The sequence below is a fragment of the Solanum verrucosum genome, unplaced genomic scaffold, assembly GCF_900185275.1.
Source record: "Solanum verrucosum unplaced genomic scaffold, falcon-dt-bn FXZP01000261.1, whole genome shotgun sequence".
NCBI classification, from domain to species: Eukaryota; Viridiplantae; Streptophyta; class Magnoliopsida; order Solanales; family Solanaceae; genus Solanum; species Solanum verrucosum.
In genome coordinates this window covers 15170642-15192940 of record NW_026019969.1, presented here as the reverse complement: position 1 = coordinate 15192940, position 22299 = coordinate 15170642, and the positions used below count along the sequence as shown (strand labels likewise).

Here is a 22299-nt window from a genome sequence, read left to right as displayed (position 1 = left end):
GGCCTCATCATATTAATGTAACCTTCAATATCCTTCAAAAAGTTTGCCATATTTTACAAAAATAAGATTTTATTTGGCAGATCTATTATATATTGAGACATTTAATTAGGGATAAATAATAGTAGTAATTTTAGAATTACAATTGCTAAATCACATAATAATATTGGTCCAAGAAGTATATACTACTTCACAAGGCATAATTAAAGAAAAATATAAATAAATATATCCACCCACAAGGTAGGTAGGAAGGTGCATAGTTAGTGGTGTCCCAGTCCAACTCCAAACAGGATTCCTAAATTACTAGTGCTATTTTTTTCATTTTGAAGTTCCAATATTTCAATCTTAGATTTCATCGTCGAATTTCGGGTAAATCCACAAATCGAGAAAAATCAGTATGAGGACGACACGGAGGCCGATCCAAGTCGTGTCGACATGGGTCCGCCGGCAACCGCCAAAGGTCAAGGCTTTTCTGGCCGTCATTACCGGTATGGCGGCGTTGGTGTTGCTACGCGCCATCGTCCACGATCACGATAATCTTTTCGTCGCCGCTGAAGCTGTTCATTCAATTGGAATCTCCGTTCTCATCTACAAGCTCATGAAAGAAAAAACTTGTGCCGGTAATTTATTTACCTCAATTTCTTCAAAAAAGCCTTCCTTTTATTGTTTATTGAACGGATGAATTAGAAAAGATTGCTTCTTTGACCTGAATTTCGGAAGATCTAAGTAGCAGATTGGTTTTGTTAGGTTTATTGATTGGTCATTTAGGGTAGAAACAATATGTTTTACGGAAAAAATATGCGAACTTCGTAGATTAGAGGTTTTTTGGTTCAGCTGCTGATGAATTCAAGGGTTTTGTTTGTTGGATTCGAAATTTGAAGTGAGGAAATAGTAGAAGGGTTATTACTAGATATTGTATTGTTATGGACTTCTAGAGCAGATTTTTTCACGTTTGATTGCATTGTTTTTTAAAATTACTTTTTTCTTAGGTTTTAAGAGTAGGATTGTGTTGAAAAGGGGTTGGGGAATCTTGTCTGCTGTAGTCATATGCTATGCCCTTTTTTGGTTAAGAGATACATTTTAAATTTTGTTGAGTGGTGTTGATTTTGTAGTATTTTTAATGTGACTAGTGAATTGTATGATCCACCAGTAAATTTTATCAACTTTGCCTTTCGGTGCCTTGTTCTTAAAGAGTGCAATCATTGTTGTAGGTTAAAATGAAGTAGCTGCAAAACTTGCTTTGGTTTTTTTTTCTTTTTCATTGGAAACATTAGTCAAAAGGAGTACACTCAGCTGTGTAAAGCAGTATGTCTTCTCGTAGTTAGCAGTTTTAGATCTGTGAGGTGACTGTAAAGAAGTGCTAGAGCACTTGCTTCAGATTTGGAGGTCTTGCTAGAGATGATGTCTCTTAACATAGTAAACATGAGTTACACTAGTATATGTGCAGTCTCTTAGTTTCTTTAAAAAAAATTGAACACATCCATTGGAAAGAAGTAAAATATGAGATGGTGGAAGTAAAAGCCAAAGTGGCGATAGCTTAACATTGAACATGTTGTTAATCGTTTATGGATCACTTTCCTTTTATTAAAGACCACTCAGTAGATGGGTTTAATCTTCTTTTTGGAACAAGAATGGATCCTACTATTTGAACAAGCACAGTTTTTTTTTGTTTGTTGATAAGGTTACTATTTTATGTATCACAAAAACCCATCACCAGAGATGATGAGGGGGATTTACATTTTGGGTTCAACTGACTTTACACTTGTCCTTTGAATTCTACTAAATCATCTATATCCCCCATTAGGTCTTGTCTACACCAAAAATAGAAGAAACTGAGGCACTTCATCTTGATTTTCTGCATGTGATTGCTTCTATCTTCAAGATTTCTTGAGTTCTTTTTTCCTTCCACACTGTCCACCATATGCATGCTGGGATGCATTGCCACCAATCTTCCTCTGCGTTTCATTTACCCCCACCCCCTTCCAACTGTTAAACATTTGAAAAGTAGTTTTGGTATTAGAGGGTTTTTGGATTGGCTTAAAAGTTGGTCAAATCTACTTGTAAGTCAGTTTTTGACTTCTGGAAGTGTTTGACAAATATAAAAAATAACTTAAAAATAAGTTAAGAAGTGTTTGGCAAGGTCAATAATGACTTAAAATAAGTCAAAAACCAAAAGTAGGTCTCCCCTTACTTTTTATTTCATTTATGTTTGTCTTTTTATTTTTGACTTAAAAGCTACTTTTTTTTAAGCCAATCCAAACGGGCTCTTAACCAGCTCACTCCAAGAATACCAAAGAACATTTAATACAGATTTACTGTTGTCTTGCTATGTAGGAATAGATGCTTATTGTTTTCTGCATCCTGTCAACATAACAGACATCTGAGAAAATCTGCAAACCTAAACCTCTGCTCTGTAAAGGTTCAGTTAAGCAGGCTTTTCTAATGACCAACCAAGTAAAGCTAGAAACTTTGTGTGGGATTTTGAACAAGCACAGTTATTAACAGCACAAAGATTTCTCATTAAGGAAAGTGACAATATTTTGAGTTGGAACAAAAAAAGGAGTAAAACAACCTTCTTGAGATTGAGTAAAGTAGTCAAACTTTCTTTCATGACTTCCCTGCTAGTTAAAGGTCTTCATTTGAAATTGACAAAAGATTTTTCCTTAAGCTCTTTAAAAGTCATCCAATTTGAGTTATAAGAGTATGGGTGGTTTCTTTTACATTTTCAGGAAGAAAGAAAGACTTTAATCTTCAATTGATTTGATCATTTTACCATTCCTTTAATAAAAACAATGCTAGTGAATACATCGGAAGCTAATTAACTGGTAGGCAGCGCTGCCGTCTGTTGTACCATTTTAGAGAGAATTTAAGTGAAGAAACTAAACCAAAAAATAAAAAGTGACAGATATCCCTTCAACATAGGTCATCGACAGGATCTCAGAGACCCACCAAGTTCGAAAGCCAGGATCTTTCAGAAAATGGTTTCCTATTCAAAGAGTGCGTAACTGAGTGGATAATCTCACACTAACCCGTCAAGTTATACATTTTTAAGGGATCCTATTAAATTTTGGTTTTGGGTTTTTTTTCTTCTCATCTATCCTCTTTCTTTCTTAGAAGGTACACATTTTTCATCCATTAGGGATCTATTTCTTGATTTCAATGTGGAAACTGAAACATTTATTAGGGACCTTGGTCTTTTATTTCTGTTTCAATCCTATGCCTCAGTTTGTTCTGATTGACTCTGATGTATATCATTGCAGGTCTTTCACTCAAATCCCAGGAGCTCACTGCTATGTTTTTGGCTGTTAGACTGTATTGCAGTTTTGTCATGGAATATGATATACACACCTTACTTGATTTAGCTACGTTAGCTACGACCTTGTGGGTTATTTATATGATCCGGTTTAATCTTAGATCAAGTTACATGGAGGACAAAGACAATTTTTTAATCTATTACGTGGTAAGTCACAAACAACTTATGTATACCTTTTTCTAGTTTTCTTCTTGAGTTGTACATAGTTGAGGCTAGTTTCTCATTTGGTATTTTCATCTCCAAGAAATATCTTGTTATGTTTATAGTGTGTATATGTATGTGTGCTCATGGATATTACATGTAAGTAATGAGGCTAATTTGAGTTATTTGGACTTCAGAAGTCATTTTATTGATATAAAGGTCTATTGATTGGTTTAAGCAATTCAAAAGTATAAGTGTATTATGCACAACTAACTGTATCATTCTCTGGTCTCGTCCCTTGCAATGCTATTTCCAAATATTGATTTGGTGTCTTCTGTTTCACTGTTTGACTTATTTGTTTTTTTCTGCATAAAATATGTTGCTAGTGGTTTTTGCACGACTTTTTCATAATTGTTAATTCTTTTGATTATATGAAAATGATATTAAGTTATCAGATGCGAGGTTATTTTGCTCTGAATAATTTTTTCCATATACAAATCTCTGCATTGTTTTATAATATGAACTGGTTGCCAGGAAACAGTAGGATAGTTATTGAAAGCTGTAGAATGCCAGAGTCTAAAAGGATTGCCGGCAATAGGCACTCTCTTTTATGCAGTACTAGATGTACTTGGCCAACTCTCAAGTATTGAAGAATAACATTTTCTGACGCATAAAAGGTTTACATATTAAGGGTTGTTTGACCTACTACGTAATTTATATCAGAAAATCGTGCAGGTATTAACTTTTGCATGTTTTCAGTTTTGTAACATTTGTTACTATTTCTACAACATACCTAGTATAGTTCCACACGTGGGGGCTGGAGAGGGTGAGGTGTATGTAGACCTTACCCCTACCTTCGTGGGGCAGAGAAGTTGTTTGTGATAGACCCTCAGCTCAAGAAAATCATTTTTGAGGACAATTTATAGAAATGCAAGAGTAAAACGCTACAATGAAAATATTGAAAAAGGAAAAATACTCACATGCCCTATGCCTCTCACCGGGACATTTTCGCTCCTCTTCTTCACATGCCCGAACCATCTTAACCTCTCTTCCCTCATTTTTGTCCACCATGGAGGCTACTCCCACCTTGACCCGTATGTTTTCGTTCCTAATCCCGTCTCTCATAGTATGTCCACACATCATCGAAGCATCCTCATCTTTGCTACCTTCATATTTTGAACGTGCGAGTTCTTGACTGGTCAACACTTCACCGTGTACACCATAGTCGGTTTAACAACCACTTTGAATTTATCTTTAAGTCTTGGTGGCACATTCTTATCGCATAGGACCTGCGAGCCTCCATTTCATCCACCCTGCTCCAATACGATGTGCGACGTCTCCGTTGATCTCCTCATTTCCTTTGATGATAGACCCAAGATACTTGAAGTTTCCTCACTTGAGGATGACTTGTATATCAATCCTTCAGTGCAATACTAAACTTGCACTCCATGTGGTTTGTTTTAGTACTGCTCAATCTGAAGCCTTTAAACTCTAGGGTCTGTCTCCAAATCTCCAGTCTACATTTAACTTCGCCACATGATATATAGGAAACCTTCTATTCTTGTAATAACAAACCTCTAATATATTGTCAGAACAATGTTCAGGATGTGTAAAATGATTTTTGTGCATTTTAACATCTTCATAATTTCATAGATAACAGATCCAATAATGTTTTCGTATCGTGTCTTAGTATTTTGAACATAATGTGTAGTCACTTACGATATATAGCACACATTAGGACATTAGGTGTATTCTTAGGCAAAATCCACACCAGCATGAATATATGTTTCTTGGTAGTGTTAAATTATTGAGATCTGTGTTATTTAGGGGATTTAAGATAATGAAAATGGTTCAATTAGTTTTATTAGAGGTGATGACTATTACTTGTGTAGTTCGTAAGTTAAATTTGAAAACTTAAACTCATTAACCAATCAAATTTTGTAACGCAGAATGTGACTTGAGGGAATACAATTTTTTTCATCATCATTTGGACTGAGGCGTTGTTATTGGTTTCTGTTTTATTTGCTTGTAAGCATTTTGAAGTAGTACTCTGTTCATATATTATTTTGCAGTTTAGTAAAAGCATGTTAGTGAAGTGACCAGAGAGGCTTCTTATTTTGCCATGGCTGGAATCTTTCATTTTCATAGAATTTTCTCTGGACTCTGAATGGAGTCAGAGTGGCTTTCAGTTTTATCTAAGAATGTGAAATGGCTAGAATCTTTCATTGTAATCTGTTCTTTTTTCCGTTTTCTGCAGGTGATCCCTTGTGCTGCCTTAGCTTTATTAATTCATCCATCTACATCACATTTCTTCGTCAATAGAGTCTTCTGGGCGTTCTGTGTTTACTTGGAGGCAGTTTCTGTGCTACCTCAACTTCGTGTCATGCAAAACACTAAGGTATAATTGCATGCTATCAGTTATGAAATGCAGACTTCTCAACCCCCCCTCCCTCTCCCTCATTATTTTTGTGCGGTGTGGGAACTGCCTTTACTTGCCTTTGACCACCACTTTGTTGTTTTGTACACAGATAGTTGAACCATTCACAGCTCATTATGTATTTGCATTGGGTGTTGCAAGGTTCTTAAGCTGCGCTCACTGGGTTCTCCAGGTTTGATTTGCAAATTCACAGTTCTTGTAGTAATTGGATTTTAAAACACTTCAGATAATTTTATTTGAATGTCATTCATAGTTCCTGTAGGGATGCCACATTTTATGATTTAACCCAACATGGTTTTTTTGACGAACAATTAACGAGCTGATATGATGTTATGATTTCATGTTCCTTGTTGGCTGGCCAAGTTGTACTGTATGGAATACCATTAGTTGGGCAGGCAAGGTTGTGATCACATACCAAGTACTCACTATGTTATGTGGAATTCATTAGGGATGTTCAATTATTTCTTTAATTGGTTGATCAAGATGTTTGATGTATTGGTTGGGCAAATTTTCACATATTTGGATTTTGTTAGCATGTTATTTAGCTCAAACAACCTTATGATTTTTTGGTTGCTTTGTGACAGGTTTTGGACAGTCGCGGCCATCTGCTGGTAGCATTGGGTTATGGTCTATGGCCTTCTATGGTTTTGATATCTGAAATAGTTCAAACCTTTATCCTAGCAGACTTCTGTTACTACTATGTTAAAAGGTAAAATAAGCTTCTCTCATGTCCATCTGTTTCTTATCCTCTGCCATTCCTCATCATTCTGTATTGACTATGACCTTTTACATTTTCTTATTTATTGCAGTGTTTTCGGTGGACAGCTGGTAATGCGCCTTCCTTCTGGGGTCGTGTAACTGATGATTGTGATAGTTATGGACAGAAATTTCACATTCGTTTGTCACTTTTCTTTTGGTTATCTTGGGTTTCTCTAGAAGGTCCCAGCTCTTGTCTAGGACCCTTGAGGGGCAAAATCAGGCATGCGCCTTTTGTGAAGTTAGCACTATTTTAAACATATAAGCAGTAGATTTTCTTGCTATGATAGACTATTTTACTTTATTTAGCAGTTAGCACTAACATATGGCTTTTGGATATGTACTCATTTTTGTACTTATGTACTAATGTACCACAATGAATGATAAATGATTCTGACATAACTTTCCCTGAATGTACCCCTCCCCTCGCCCTTTCCCTTTCAGGCTGGTCATGTAACAAGGGACATAACTTGTTCGTTTATGTCATAGTGGGATGAACTCGTAACACAAGTTTTCTGACAGATCATCATTTCACTTCCACCACAGAGATATTGCAACGTCCATTTCTTTTGATCTACATTTGTTGAATATGGTGTGCACAGGTGAGAAATTTGCAACAACATATTTGGTGTAATTTTACATGTGGGTGTATGGGGAGGGTAGGATTTATGTAGATCTTACCCCTACCTTTTTGAGGTTTAGAGACTGTTTCGGCTAGACTTTTTGCATAAAAGAACAACTAATGAAACCTGATTGCGAGAATAATATAACAGAAAAGATACTGGTAGCAAAGAGGCAAGATAGACAACCAATGAAGCAACAATTAACAATAAAAAAAGTAAAAATTATTCATATACTAAATGAATAGTGATACTACTGAAAAGAGATTAGTAGCAGAGGAGCTAGAAATTTCCAAGGAATTCAAAAACAGAAAGAAGCAAACATACGAAGACGTTAAGGAGGATGAACCCTTTGTGCCCCTAGCTTGTTTAGACTTTGGTATTCCTACCTTCGCACATTGCCTGTTTGCTGACCAAACTTCTTTTTAACCAAATGTGTTTTTGGACTTCGGCTCTATCCTTGAGTATGTAACCTATTTTCAGATATATTTCCACTAATACAGAGTCATTTGATTAGGCAAGCAGCTTTTGCTTTATCATTGTCATTTCCTTCTAAAGCTAAGAAAAAGGGAGGATAATCAAAGTTACATAGCTGCCAAGTGGACAGATATTGTTTTATGATATTTTAAAAAAATTATAGTGCTTTTAAAACAGAAGAAATCATTTTACATATATTGTATTGATGAGAAAGTTGTTTTGCTAAGACTTTTTTCTTGAACAACAACATACCCTATACCGTCCTCGGACTCTATTTGTGGGACTGAATTGGGTATGTTGTTATTCTTATTATCGTAATAACTAACAACATACACAAGTGAGATCCCTATCTCGTGAAGATGAAGACTGATTTCAAAAGACATTCGACTTAAGTTAGACTTTTTTTTCTGAAGCCAATAAGTTACTAGTAGTTCTATTTAATTACCATTGTGTGGTACATCATTAAAAAGTTGCCTGATCGTGAATATATATATATATCCGAATATGGTTTTAAATGTGCGATGTGAAGATGAAAGTGACAGTAGAGTATTATTGAAGTAAAAAATAAAAATTTCATTTTCATTGTTGTCCTTTTTCCTTTTGTTTCATTTTGTTGGCTTGCTATCATTTTTTGTTATTAGTGCGTCCAGAAGTTTCAAATTAAAATGGAATATAAATATTTGTACAGAAAGGAAAGGAGAGCTCCAGAATACAAACAGCTGTAGTGCACACAAGATGCTAGCTGTTGGCTTAACTCATTCATAGTAATCACATTACACCACAAAAAGAAAAGAAAAGGAAGTAGCATTAAAATTGTTGTTGTTAGGGGATGAGAATGATATGGTAGATATATGCTGAATATTATAGTAATAAAGTATATAATTTATTTACTACAAAACGTTAAAATTTTGATTATTTTATCTGATTGAAATTTTTGTATAAGTAATTAATGAATATAATTGTTTGTACTTTTTTTTTATAAAAAAATAAATTCTACATATTTAAAGTGTTATTATGATATAATTAAATTATATGTATATTGAAATCTAACAAGCCATTATACTTTTTATCTTGTTGCGTAAAATATCAAAATCGAATTTGAAAAGTATTAAATCAATTTGATATGATCATAATATATTAATATTTTTAAATAATAACATATTAATGTAATTAAATTAGTAGAATTTGAGGAGGATAAAATTTTAATATCGTACCATACCCTTCGTTGGTGGTTGTTGAATGCTACAGGATGTTTGCTTTTGACTTCTAAAATCATGATCTTATCTTTTTTACTCTTATGCTACTTTACAAGTTTTTATGATGGCACAATTCCCAAAATCCTAAATAATTGTTCCATATACACATTAATGCTTTTGATTTGATAAACTTTAACCACTGGTCCAAACGCGTTTTCTTATAAAAATGGAACTCTTTTGTGGTCATATTATAGCTTTATTAGCTGTGTGCTAAGATTAAGATAGATACCCTTTTTTCGTAATATAAATAGTGGAGTCAGTTAAGATATAAATTGAAATATATTTAAAAAAAAGTAAATACACAAAATAGTCAACATGATTCAATGTATAATATACTAGTAATATTTTATTGTTTTTAACTTATTCATACTGGATAATTTCTGACTCAGAAGTATTAATTGACTCCTCGTGGAGATATTGATTAGGATTTATTATTTATTTTTTTAAAATTGTTAGTCCTCACACTGCACCTTAAACTTATATTGAAATTGATTCGTGAATTTTGAATCGAACTTTTTACATATTGTGGTTTAACGACGAAGTTTAAAACTTGAAGAGTCCTATCGATAAAAGATGATTAGGACAAAAGATATTGTGCATGATTCCTGCAAAAAAAATCGTTTATAAAAAGACTGTTTGCAATAAATTTTAAACATATGAAAAATAAATAAATCACACAAATAAAATCTGAAAAAATATAACTTTATTGATAAATATGCGGGGACAATTTTGTTCCTCCCTTGATTCTACTCTCCTAAGATTTATCTATCATTCGAGGGCCGTTAGTGGCGTATTTCTCGAACTAGCTAGGATGATTTAGATTTGAGCTTTATATGAATATTTCATGACTTTTGTGGAATATTCGAGATCTTAATCTTAAAAATATCCAAGAGTTTATGGGATATTTTGAAATGCCTTCTGAGGAAATTTAGTACTATTTATATATGCATATACTAGGGTTTAGGGTTGAGTATCCTCTAAGAATTTTAATTGAAACTGAACACGCCTTCTAGAGTCCCAATTCAAATTGAACACATCTTGTAAAGTCCGCAAAATTTCAATCTACACATGTATATTACCTTTAAATTTATTTGTATATCTACAAATTTTAGAAGTGAAATATATTTAATGAATCAAATAGCACATTAAACTATAACTATAAATTGTAATTAGAAAAATATTAGTTAAAGAGACTGATTTTCTTTTTAAAGTTAACTGTTTTTGAAATTTTCTCATATTTAAATAGTATCTCTAGATCGGTTTCAGGTCAAATAATTTTTTTAGCCGATATAAATTTATTTATTTTATTATATCATCTTTCAAGTTATGTTTTTTATGAATTATTTGTTAGATGGAATCTTAAGTTCTCTTTTGGCCAAGGATAATATATATAATTAGGAACCAACTTGTTTTAATTAATTACATGTAATGTAGCTTTGTAGACTTTATGTGTTAGCTATGTACACCTACCACAGCAATTATATACACTTTGGAAAATGTACTAATAATTCCAGACTCTATGATTAAGCTGTTAGATATTTTACTAATTAAATAATTAAATTCCTTCTCTATTTTAGTAGTATACCCCATTAACCTACTACAGTATAGTTAAGCATCACGTACGAAAAAAATCGCATGCATGAAATGAAACCTACTTGTATATATTCTTTTTTCTTTTATAAAAAAATATTCTTTTTGCTTTGTGTGTTTCTATTTTATTTGTCTTCATATACATGAACCTTATACACTTCCACTATTTCCCCCTATAAATACCCCATTTACTTATCATTTTTCATAAGTCACACCAAAAGATTGAAGCTTATCAATTTGTAGAAAAATATCCATTTTTTTCTCAAAAATATTTCAAATTCCAATGGCCATTTCGAAAGCTCTCTTTGCTTCATTACTTCTCTCCTTGCTCCTTCTCGAGCAAGTCCAATCTATTCAGACCGATCAAGTGGTGAGTTATTTTAATTGTTCCTTAGTAATTACTTAAAAATTCTATCTATGCTACGTATATTTCTTCGGTTCTAAAATAGAATAACTCATGATAAATAGTAAAGAGGTTTGAATTACCGTTTCATCATGAATTTATGTTTCAACGTTTTTTACTACATGAAAAAAACTTCTAGTTGACTGTCTAAATATATAGTTAAGAATTTAATCATACTCCTTAATTTCAAGTTTAGTTTATTCACTCGTGATATATGTTATGACTTTTGCAGACCAGCAATGCTATTTCTGAAGCCGCTTATTCCAACAAGAAAATTGGTATGCTGTAATTTCTATACAACATTTTGTCACCTTTTTCAATTATAAATATTTATTCCCCTATGTCCTGTATCAATTATAAACAATACACTTTTTATAAATATATATATATATTAAACCTGGAACATCCTTAGCTAAATTTCTTGTGTTGTTTATATATGTACAGACTGTGGGGGAGCTTGTGCAGCAAGGTGCCGATTATCATCAAGGCCAAGATTGTGTAATAGGGCATGTGGAACTTGTTGTGCTAGATGCAACTGTGTTCCTCCTGGTACTTCTGGCAACACTGAGACTTGCCCTTGCTATGCCAGTTTGACTACTCATGGCAACAGACGTAAATGCCCTTAATTTTCTTCTAAAATATCCTCGACCAGTATATTGTGCGATTACCATGAATATGTTATTGTTGTAATATATTGTTCTGTCATATATTGTGTCAATATTCAAAATCCAGTAAAATGTCTTTAGCGTGTACTTTTTTTTTTGGTGGGTTGTCTTTTTAATTTTGAGGAAATTGTATTCACTTTGATTTGTGTGTTGATTAGTACATTTGGTGTGATATTTGTTCTGGTTTGCATTGTATTGTATTGTATAATAAGATGAGGAATAAATAAAGTTCGAGTATATTTTTTTATATTTGTTCTGTTCTTGGATGTTAAGTTTTATAGTACAGAATTAAATAAAGATTATTTTATTTGTCTTATGCGCTGCTCATTTTTCATACTATTGCATTGCTTCTAATTTACTTCTATACACGAATGGTTTAAAAGAACTTTTATAACATCACGTCACCTAATTTAAATCTTGTGGTATTGAACATGTCAGGTAAAATAAAAATAAATCGTTATAAAATATAGAAAGCGACACTTGTTAAAACAGAATAAAAAGAAAAATAAAACACCAGAAGGAATACTAATTAATTATCGATAAACAATCTAATTTAGATTATTATGACAAACTTCATTGCTCTTAATCAAATTATGTTATATAGTAGACAACAAAAAAAAAAGGTTCAACAATAGGACTTGCATCGAGTATTCTTTTAACATATTCAAATAGTCAGATTCTTTTTCGTTTATTTTTTCGATTTATCGAAAAATTTCTGAGGGTCAGTGACGCACGAATTCAAACAGTGAGATTCTTTGTAAGAATTCCCTCAAATGTAATCCCAGGACCAAATGCCAGAATCAATCCCCAATCAGTGATGTCTTTTTTGTCCTCCAACATGTATTCCAGCACATACACAATTGTATTGCTACTTGCATTTCCATAATCTGCCAAAGCCCTTCTGCTAGCACTCAATTTCTCAGGAGACAAATCTAGTTTTTTTTCTAGCCTGTTTAAAATAGCAGGACCACCTGGATGAACTGCCCAAAATAATTTGTTGTATTCTCTATCATTAATTCCAGAAATACTTATTAACTTGTCACAGAAACCCTCAATATTATCTTCAATAATCTGAGGTAGTTCTCTTTCTAGCTTGAAGCTAATTCCCTCTTCAGTAAGCCTGCAAATTTAGATGTGGCAAAAATCAATCTATCTGTCCAAGTTTAAACAGGTTTGATTATATCAGAACTAAAAATATACTCGTTTATTGATTTAATCCATTTTGACCCCAACATTACCTGCCATCAATGATCTTTTCTGTATCAGGCAAGAAATGCTGAATAGCAGTATGCAATTCAAAAAGAGGTCTTTCGATATCTCGAATCGGGTTAGACCCGATTATCATAGCTCCAGCACCATCACCAAAAAGAGCCACACCAACTAAATCATATGGCCTATCAACACTAGGTGGTTTGAACCCAATTATAGTAGTCTCAGAAGTAGCTAACAGGACTCTGCTACCTGGATTATTCTCAGCAATGTCCTTAGCAACACGAAGGCCCGCGACACCACCAGAACAACCAGCAAAATACAACATAACACGTTTAGTTTCCGGGCTTAAACCGAGTCCTTTGGCTAAGTAAAGATCACCTCCTGGTAATCTAGCTTCACTTGACGAAACATAGACTACATGTGTAATGTCTGAAATTGGCCTTCCCCATTTCTTAATACAAGATTGTGAGGCTTCAATTGCCATTTCTGTAACTGCTGCATTGCAGATGTCTAATCTTTGTTTTACTGTTGGAAGACCTTCAACAGCTAGTTCAGGATATTTCTTTAGGATCTCCTCTGACATTACCACGTACCGCGTTTTCACTGTAGTTGTCTTGCCTGCAAAGTTAAAGGAAACAAAAAACAAGATTAATTAAATCCGCTCAAGAGGCAAATTCAGGATCTAAAATCAGTTTGTATTGCACTTACTAGTTCATTGTTACAACTTACAACGAGTTCATGAACATAGCGTATCTATAAAATATGTCAACTATGTTTAGTTAGGTAGCGTGAAGACACTGAAAATGGGCATTGGACTTCTAACTTAATCTCAAAAGTTCGATCATGAGATGAAAATTGTCTGATACGAGACATCAACACATTCTCTCAATCAATGTTCCCTAGAAGTGGACATCGGGGGATTAATATTGGTAAAACAAGAAGCATGAATGACTCATGAGTCTCCCTCTTATGTCATGTTAAGAAAATGAACATTGTACCTAGCTAACCTCAAAAGCTAGCTCACGAGAAGAGGATTACCCAAGATAATATAACGAAAAAAACATTCAAATGGAGCGCCAAACAATGTCTTACAGCTGCTATTGTCCGTTCCTAATCAATTTAGTTTGACGTTTACGGTTAAAAGAGTGAAAAGAAAGTAAAATATTACAGAGTCGAGTGAGCCTCTGCTTGAGTTCTGGATCATCACAGTTGGTATTTTTGAAATAGCCATCAACCAAAAACTCTTGCATAACAAGCTGATGAGGGAAAGCTTTGCCCAGAGCAAGAATGGTAGCGTTTCCGAAGTTAATTTCATTCCTTCCTTCCATTTTCTCCATTCTCCCCATTTACTCACTGCTTGCTCCTTTGAACCTGCACAACTTTCTGTTTATAGATAACACGTACTAAATAGTTTATGTTACTCAATACTTGCCCTTTTGAAGTTGCACAACTTTCTATTTATAACACGTACTGAATGATTACTTAAGCTGAATAAAGGTTTTAGATATATCATCAAACTGTAGAGGGGCTCAAATATTGTTGACTATAGAGTTTATGGAATTAGTTGAGGAACAAGATGTTCATGATTTTGACAAGTCCAAAAGTTCCATCTCAATTTAGTAATGTTAAATCTTGATACGTGGTTGGTGGCATTCTGGTTAGAAGAAGTTCAAGATACAACCTTGAGCAGAATGAATCAGTTACTGCAAGAACAAATACACAAATAAATAATTCCCTTACGTAATGTACAGTCTAAGCATTTTTATGAGTTGGGACTTTTGCCCTACTCATAAGCCATCATCGGTAATAGCTCACCCGCTCTTACTAAGCCATTAATAATGATACAAGATCATTAATTGTGATACTAAAGTCGAGAATTAAAATCAATGTATCTAATTAGAAACATTAAACAATCTCATGATCACTCGGAAAGAGCAAATGGAGGTTTCCACCCAACTTTGAACCTCAGGAGCTTAAACGTTGTTCAAGTGCTTTGCAGATAATTTCCCAACTAGTATATAGGAACATCACTCTCTTCCCCGACTAAAATTTCCATAAATCTTAAAACACATTCATTGGTTTTACAACGGTTACAGAATATCAGCTATGTTTAGAGAAAATAGCTGGAACAATGTGGGCCGATGAATTGTACACCTACTGAGACAAAAGCCGAAGGCGAGCCTCGTAGGTGGACATATCAAACCCACATAAAATTTCAGATTGACATCTTGATACACTGATTTATCATAATAATAAAAATAGAGCCAATGGTGACTCAGTATGCAGTTCGAAGGAAGTAACATTCTCACTGCCCAGAAGTCTAATAATTGCCTAGACACAAATGTCATATGTTCTTCCCACTGAAGCATGCACGGGATGAAATAAGATTAGATCACAGTTCCAGTAAGCATTTTCCACTGATGTAATCAACAACTTGGGTGGCAGTTCGATCAAGTGCAGCGGTTACTGCCGCCAGATTTTCCAAAAACTCTTCCGGTGTTGGTTTATCACCATCCACAATGTCTGTCACAGCTTTCAGAAAAATGGCAGGAACTTTCAACAGATCTGCAACATAAGCTACAGCTGCTCCCTAAAACCCAAAAAACACATTGGATTAGAAAAAGGACTGAAAATGCATATCCTAACAAGAGAGAGCAAGGCTAAATGAGCACAGTGATTAGGAAAAAAAACGGAAGTACATGGAACACTTGGCACGATTTAAGTCTTGAATTAGAGGGGAAAAACGGAAGCTACATTGAACACTTGGCACAATTTCAGTCTTGAATTAGGTTTTCAAATATCATCCTAGCAGTACCATCAATCATGCCTGGGAGGGAACAATTTAATGTTTTATTATTAAAATGGTGAACTTTAAGATATTAAATATCTTAGACGACTAGTGTTCATATAATCGATGAAGTATGTGGAGCTAAAGGACAACCTGGAAAAACATGTTGATGGCCAGAATAATACTATTTGACCAATCTCTACAGGGGACTACGGAATGTGCAGTGCAGGGGACTAATCTCTCCAAGTCTTCACAAAAGCCATCATACTAAACTTAGACATTTAGACGTTACCTCCATGTCTTTAATTGTTGCGTCATTTGCAATGATAGATGCTTCATCCATTGGAGACATATCTAGAGAGTCACCAGTAGACAGCTTGCCAACCTGTAATGAGGAGAGAAGTTTCATGACAAATTAATTCAATGTCTTTTTTAATCAGGACAAAGCTTTTTGCTATTAGAATATACCAAAGTAAGACCTAATGACTTTCCAAGTACATGTGCGCTGTAAGCTAGTCAGGAAACAATCAGATGTTATTGTGGAAGCAAGTATACACATGAACATTAACAAGTTTGACAAAAAAGGCATGTAAGTCTTACATGGTTCTCAAGCACATCAGATAACATCTAGATCATTAATACACTCTTTCAGGAAGAATCCCATTTTCACATGCCGACTCATGGGCATTCGAATACCCTAATCACAGATATTGCTAAAATATATCCTTTAGGTAAATGTAAAACTGGTAGACATCACTGCGTTAAAAGTTACCACATCTATGTTGCTTCTGATTCTCAAAAAGACCACATCTTAAGTTGGTAAGACTTATCAAGATTGTCTATACTCAAGTATCATATTCAGAAAGAATATAGCAGATAGTGTACAGGTACCGGCACAAAGTGGACTATAGAAACACTTACTGATATAGTAGAAGATCGTATCTGATATAACATCAGCACCATTATTCACATTAAGATAATCACTCACCAATCCGAGAAAGGAAGATTTCATATGAATCAAAATGGAGAGGAATGGATGTTAAGATTTCATATAACAAACCAAAATTAGTTTGGAAAATGACACAAATGCCCAAATCCAACTTGACAAAATGACAATGAAAGGACAATCTGAACCCACAAAATGTTAATTCAATGATGAAGAAGCTAAAACCACAATCAAAAAAAGTATATTCACCAGCCATAGGCAAGAATAGATATCAAAGCATGTGAGCCATGAGCTAATCAATTTGGATCTTTTATATGCACAGGTGAACAGTATTTACCTTCAAGTTAAGCTCCTTCAGAAGATTGGGTGTGGCAAGAGCCTTCCGCGAACCAACTCCATATATATCAAATACCTACATATATATGAGCGCACCCAGAGACCTTCAGCTTAGCTGCCCATAAAATCCGCAAAAAACTATCCAAATCATAAAGTAGGTGAATCAACAAATTGAGGTTTGCAGTAAATAACCAGGGACTTCTTTCACTAGATTATTGATCACTGTGTCCTTAAAACAGTTGAAGCACCAAGTCTAGTAAATATACCGGAAATGATATAAACTGTAGAAGTTTAGCCACAACAATAACAGGAATTGTGATCTCTTGTTAGAGGTATAGAGGCAAAGGCAGAGGCAAATGGTTTGTCAACCTAGTGTCAGCTTTGATCCAGTTTCCCACATTCCATGTGTTTCTTAACAACAATAGAATTCAAAAGACATGATGCGAGGATGGAAAATGAATATTACCGGGATTGGTATTCTTCTGTCATGGAAAGCAACTTCTGATGAAATAAAAACATCTCCTATTGAAGCACCTTTGGCCTGAAATAAGTTAACGTGTCAAAAATAACATATCCAAAGAAAAATTTATGTTTGCTCAACATAGAGGAATCACAGGAACAAAAATTTCAATTAATCTGTCACAAAATCTTCCTGTTCCAACAAGGTTGTCCCTTTTCCTCTGACAATTAATCTTATTGGCGCTCAATAAGAGAGATGAGAGAAATAACAGGGGAAGAGGAAGTATCAGGGAAAGAGGAAAAGGAAGATTATATCAGAATCTATAAACACAAATCATACCCCAAATCCACCTGCTGTGCCAGCATTTATGATGAGGTCTGGCTGTAATGCTTGGACAGAAGCATATGTCACAAGAGATGCAGAAACCGTGCCCACACCATCAACCCCTGTGTTAGACCATTCATAAGCCAGTTCGACAAGCTTTAGGACACCACTAGATTTGATGCATATAAAATATTTGAGATATACGAAGACACACAGTGCAAGAGAAAACATCAAACTATTTAGAGCATCAGATACTTTAGTTGTTTGGCAAAGTTATTTTCCTTCAAGCAAGAGGAAGGTTTCAGAGTAGAAGACCAGGCTCTAAGACTACTACTAGCTACTTCCCTCTGCAAATGGTTACACCCATATATGCACTCATTAACTCTAAATTACAGCCTTGATCTTGGAAATGCAATTTCATCCTTTGACCCAGGAAGACTAGCTAGGCCACATGCCTCTCAAGGATGAATTTCCAGATCTTCACCGCACATGTAGAAGCCACCATAACCCGACGCGAAGGCAATGGAGTTCGAATACCACCTTTAGAGAAATTGTTAGAAGCTTAAAAGACAGATTTCATTACTGAAAACACTGGAGGAACGGTGCTGTGAAGCAGGTAGATCTGATCATATGATCCACTCTAGGAGAGCTGATAAGGTATGACCGTGGAAGAATTTTGGAAGAATAGGGCCCTTACAATAGTAACCTGTTTTGGATGGATTACTATGCATGAAGCATGTCTTTTTTTCATAACCGTGGTGTTTGGATAGTGAAGATGCTAAGTTGCTAACCACACCTTTCTGGGGCTTCATCTGTGTAGATACCATTCAAGTCTGATGGATAGTGAAGATTTTAACAACTCAATTTTGCATCATGGAAAAGCAAGGAAGATGATTAATGATTTTGGATACTTTTGAGTTGCATTGGATGATGCCAAGAATCCAAGGTGTGGCCTAGAAGTCAGTGAAGCGGACAATAATAATTGAAAACTAGGGCTCGAATCCCACTTGAGATCAAATATATGTCTGTGTAATTTTTTTCCAATGGCAGAGTGATCTAGTCCATGTGTTTGTGAGAGATACCAGGTCCTCAGTTGAATTGATATGGGCAGAAACCGTAAGCTAGCTTAGACACCAACCCATGTATGATAGGCCTTCTAAGCGATGCAGGACCAAAAGGTCTACAGGTTCAGTATCCCTGTTTTACTGTTTGGACTCTTTGAAGGAGAGAATAACTAGTTTCATTGAAGCAAAATATAATCCTCTTCATAGATTGAGGGCTTTTAATAATTTGCTTAAATGCTTCAGTTCTTGGGTATATTTTCAGTTTGTGAAGTTATGTGAGTTTTTGGATTTCATAGGCACCTACATTAGTAACAGGGATAGCCTAGCCTGTTTTGTAGTTCACAACAATCCCACACTGCTGAGTTTGTGAATAATACAACTTTCCTTACTTTAATCCCCCAAATTTTTTTAGAAAAAAATGTACCTATAGAAAATGAGAGGGTCCAACATAAAACTCAATGTACTTACTGATTGGACTTCAATGTACTTACTGATTGGACTAATAGGAGACATACCCCACGTAGAAAATGAGAGGGTCCAACATAAAACTCCCCATTCGCAGGTTGAAGAACTGGTTGGTGAAACTATGTCCTACCACTAAATGAGGCAATACACAATCTGCTAATACTTCGAAGGAAAAGAAGGATTGTTACTGATAATATAATTTTCTATCTCAAATGTGGAAACAATATGCTCATGCATTGGTAATATAAGCAGCCACATTCATAAGATGTAACCAGCAAAGTAAAAATTATCAAGATCAAAATACCCTACCCAATGCTGGGTCTTTTCCAGGACAAACAATATTAATGGCAAGACCCTTGTAATTACCATAGAACCGCACCCAAGGGACTCCCTTCGGGAACCTGCATTGGGCACATCAGATATTAGATCCAAGAAGAGACAACAGAACAAACCCCCAAGCATGGTAAAAATTTACTGCATAAATAATTACAAACTACAGTTGAGGCAAAATTTAGGGGTTCCTGGTCATCATTATAATAAAATTCCCAGGTCTTTTGAAAGAATCCAACAAGGCAACAACTCTTACAAAATTCATTTTCGAATAGGATATCATTCTTTTTTCTAAATCATGTGAATCATCCTCAATATTTTCAGTTTGAATAAGTATTACTCCCTCCGTCCCATTTTATGGTGCTGTTTTGACTTGGCACGGTGTTTAAGAAGAGAAGGAAGACTTTTGAAATTTGTAGTCTCAACAATCCTTAGATTGTTAGATATTTGTGTGCCTGTAAATTATTTCATCACGGTTAAAAGGGGAATTTCAAAGTTACATTGTTTCTAAGTATAATAAGGTGACATTATTTTTTGAAAGGACTAAAAAGGAAAGGGTGTCACATAAAATGGGACGGAGGGAGCAATACATATGCAACGTATCATAATCTTGCTAATTTGTTTAACAAGCAACCTAATACCACATCCACAACAGGTAAACACTGCAACATTTGTTGTCATCAATAATATACATATTATGGATATTTTATTTGCAAATTACTCCAATTTTTTGTCATATGCTATAATCTTCTTTATTTCTTTTTAGAATTAATCCTATTCAGTATTGAATAACATGCTTTGAACCCTATATAAGATGCTAATAACACTGTTAGAAAAAGAAATGCATAGTAAAATCTCTCTAATCAGCTCTTGCTTCCTCAAGGGGTTGTAGCTTCATTTGCAATCCAACATTTTTAAGAATTGATTTCACTCCGAATCCTAACAATCAAGTTTTGAAGAAGCAAGCCATAGGGGCTTTTAGATAGTTTCTTTTGAAAAAAGCAGGCCAAAGTATGACTCACTCTTATGGACCAATCATATATGTATAAAGCTTAAAACTCCAATTACCTAAATGACAAAGTTGATCAAGTAAAATAGCATTTATATAAGGTACACAAATACACGGCTTACACATTCTTGCTGGTCAGAGCTCTAGCATCTAAAATATTTACCACCTCAAAACTTATCTAATAACTACTATTTCATTTCTTCTACTCGTAGTTTTTGGTTATCTTCACATGTCTAGTTTGATAATCTCGAAGACACTCATCACTCTATTTCGAAAGATAAAGTCAAATTCTTTTTTACCTTTGCTTACATATTTCAACATTTTTAATGAATATTTTAGCTATGAAATTGTGATTTATTTAAATATGTAGCTTATATTTCAAAAAGGAAAAAGTTATTTCCAGACTCACAACTAAACTTAGATGTATTTAGTCCTCTTATTCTTGATCTTTCGGTACAAGAGAACTAATATCCGAAAAGTAAGCGGAAAAGCAAAAAAAGGAGAGAATTTCTAACTTTTTTAGTTGTGATTTTGTACATAATCTCTTCAATTCTGAGTAGTAAAAGCCTCAAAATAAGAAAAGATGGAGCTTACACGGAATTGAGGTCCTCAGTAAGCTGGAACTTCTTAACAAGAGGTAACGCCTCTGTTTGCATAGCTGAAGATGAATTATTTTTCCGTCAACACTATTTCATAATAAACGGAGCAATCACAAGTAAAAAGCAAACAGAGAAAGGTCTTTTTGAAAAGAAAAAAAAAGTACCAACGATGAAGAGGATGGTGGAGATAGGGCGGTTATCGACTGAGGAAACGGCGGCGGCGGCCTCCTCCTTGACTTTTGCTGACTTATCTCCATGAGGAGGAGCCATTTTTACAGTTAATTCCTTTGAAAACTTTTTTCGATTTCAACTCCTGTGATTGAGAAATTGAGAATCGAAGTGGTAACTTGTACAGTCTATTATTGGAGAGCTATTAACAGCTTGATTGATAATGTTGTTCAACCGGCCCGTGTGTCGCACCGACCCGACCCAAATTCCAATTAATTAGGCAAGTTGTTATTCCTAATATACCCCAATTTTGTGCCTCACATATACTCATACGGTCGTAAGTCGTAACCTTATAAAAATGGCTCAAATATATGAATCACTTTTATAACAAGGGATATATTAAACTTTTTCCCCAATACTCATTTATAACGGTTGATAAATGTGAAAGAATCTTTTGAAAGAAATAAAAATATTTAAGGTTTGTACTTATAAACTATGTAATCTATACAAATTTTTTAAATAAACCAAACAATACATAAATATTTCAGACAAAATAAGAATAATACATCATTCGGCTCATTTCATGCCACATTTTTGCTTAACTCTTGAATATTATAATATGCTTGAAATCACTCTACTTTATACTATATTTTTCATCTTTCGAAAGTTATTAATTACAAACCAATGCTATTCTCCTCCTCCCAGCCCCTTTTTTTGTTTTTTCATTTGTATGCTTGCATACAATTGTGAGGAAGCATGTACAAGTTAATCATATGCCAAAGGTCTCGACCCAATAATGTTACCATGGTCCATATTTTTGGAATGTACTCATGAGCCAAAAAATGAAATGACTCTTCACTAGAGTTCCGTCTTTTAAACCAAGGAAGCTGCATTATTGATGATTTCTCACCTTCGGCATATCGAATAGGATCAATAAAGTTGA

At 34.4% G+C, this 22299-nt stretch overlaps 4 protein-coding genes across 5 annotated transcripts; 2 read left to right on the top strand and 2 right to left on the bottom strand.

The window, feature by feature from the left end:
• Positions 1–245: 245 nt before the first annotated feature.
• Positions 246–7112, top strand: LOC125816597 (uncharacterized). The gene is made up of 6 exons (XM_049496210.1): positions 246–617; positions 3258–3457; positions 5709–5849; positions 5980–6060; positions 6473–6597; positions 6698–7112. The coding sequence occupies exons 1-6, from the start codon at positions 395–397 to the stop codon at positions 6744–6746; spliced, it is 819 nt and encodes a 272-aa protein (XP_049352167.1). The 5' UTR covers positions 246–394; the 3' UTR covers positions 6747–7112.
• Positions 7113–10685: 3573 nt separating this feature from the next.
• On the top strand, positions 10686–11904 carry LOC125816599 (snakin-2). Its single transcript, XM_049496213.1, has 3 exons — positions 10686–10957; positions 11223–11268; positions 11435–11904. Exons 1-3 carry the CDS (start codon positions 10871–10873, stop codon positions 11614–11616), a joined length of 315 nt encoding a protein of 104 aa, XP_049352170.1. The 5' UTR covers positions 10686–10870; the 3' UTR covers positions 11617–11904.
• Positions 11905–12160: 256 nt separating this feature from the next.
• Positions 12161–14337, bottom strand: LOC125816595 (type III polyketide synthase B). Its single transcript, XM_049496208.1, has 3 exons — positions 14036–14337; positions 12894–13485; positions 12161–12775 (listed from the first exon to the last, which is right to left on the bottom strand). Exons 1-3 carry the CDS (start codon positions 14211–14213, stop codon positions 12394–12396), a joined length of 1152 nt encoding a protein of 383 aa, XP_049352165.1. The 5' UTR covers positions 14214–14337; the 3' UTR covers positions 12161–12393.
• A 563-nt stretch (positions 14338–14900) lies between these two features.
• On the bottom strand, positions 14901–21562 carry LOC125816598 (5'-methylthioadenosine/S-adenosylhomocysteine nucleosidase). Of its 2 annotated transcripts, none has more exons than XM_049496211.1 (8): positions 21353–21562; positions 21184–21247; positions 19560–19651; positions 17737–17843; positions 17404–17478; positions 16939–17013; positions 15948–16040; positions 14901–15457 (listed from the first exon to the last, which is right to left on the bottom strand). In XM_049496211.1, the coding sequence occupies exons 1-8, from the start codon at positions 21456–21458 to the stop codon at positions 15260–15262; spliced, it is 810 nt and encodes a 269-aa protein (XP_049352168.1). In that variant the 5' UTR covers positions 21459–21562; the 3' UTR covers positions 14901–15259. The 2 variants fall into 2 exon arrangements, with proteins under 2 accessions (XP_049352168.1, XP_049352169.1); XM_049496212.1 differs by having other exon boundaries at positions 19617–19651; positions 21353–21551.
• Positions 21563–22299: the final 737 nt, after the last annotated feature.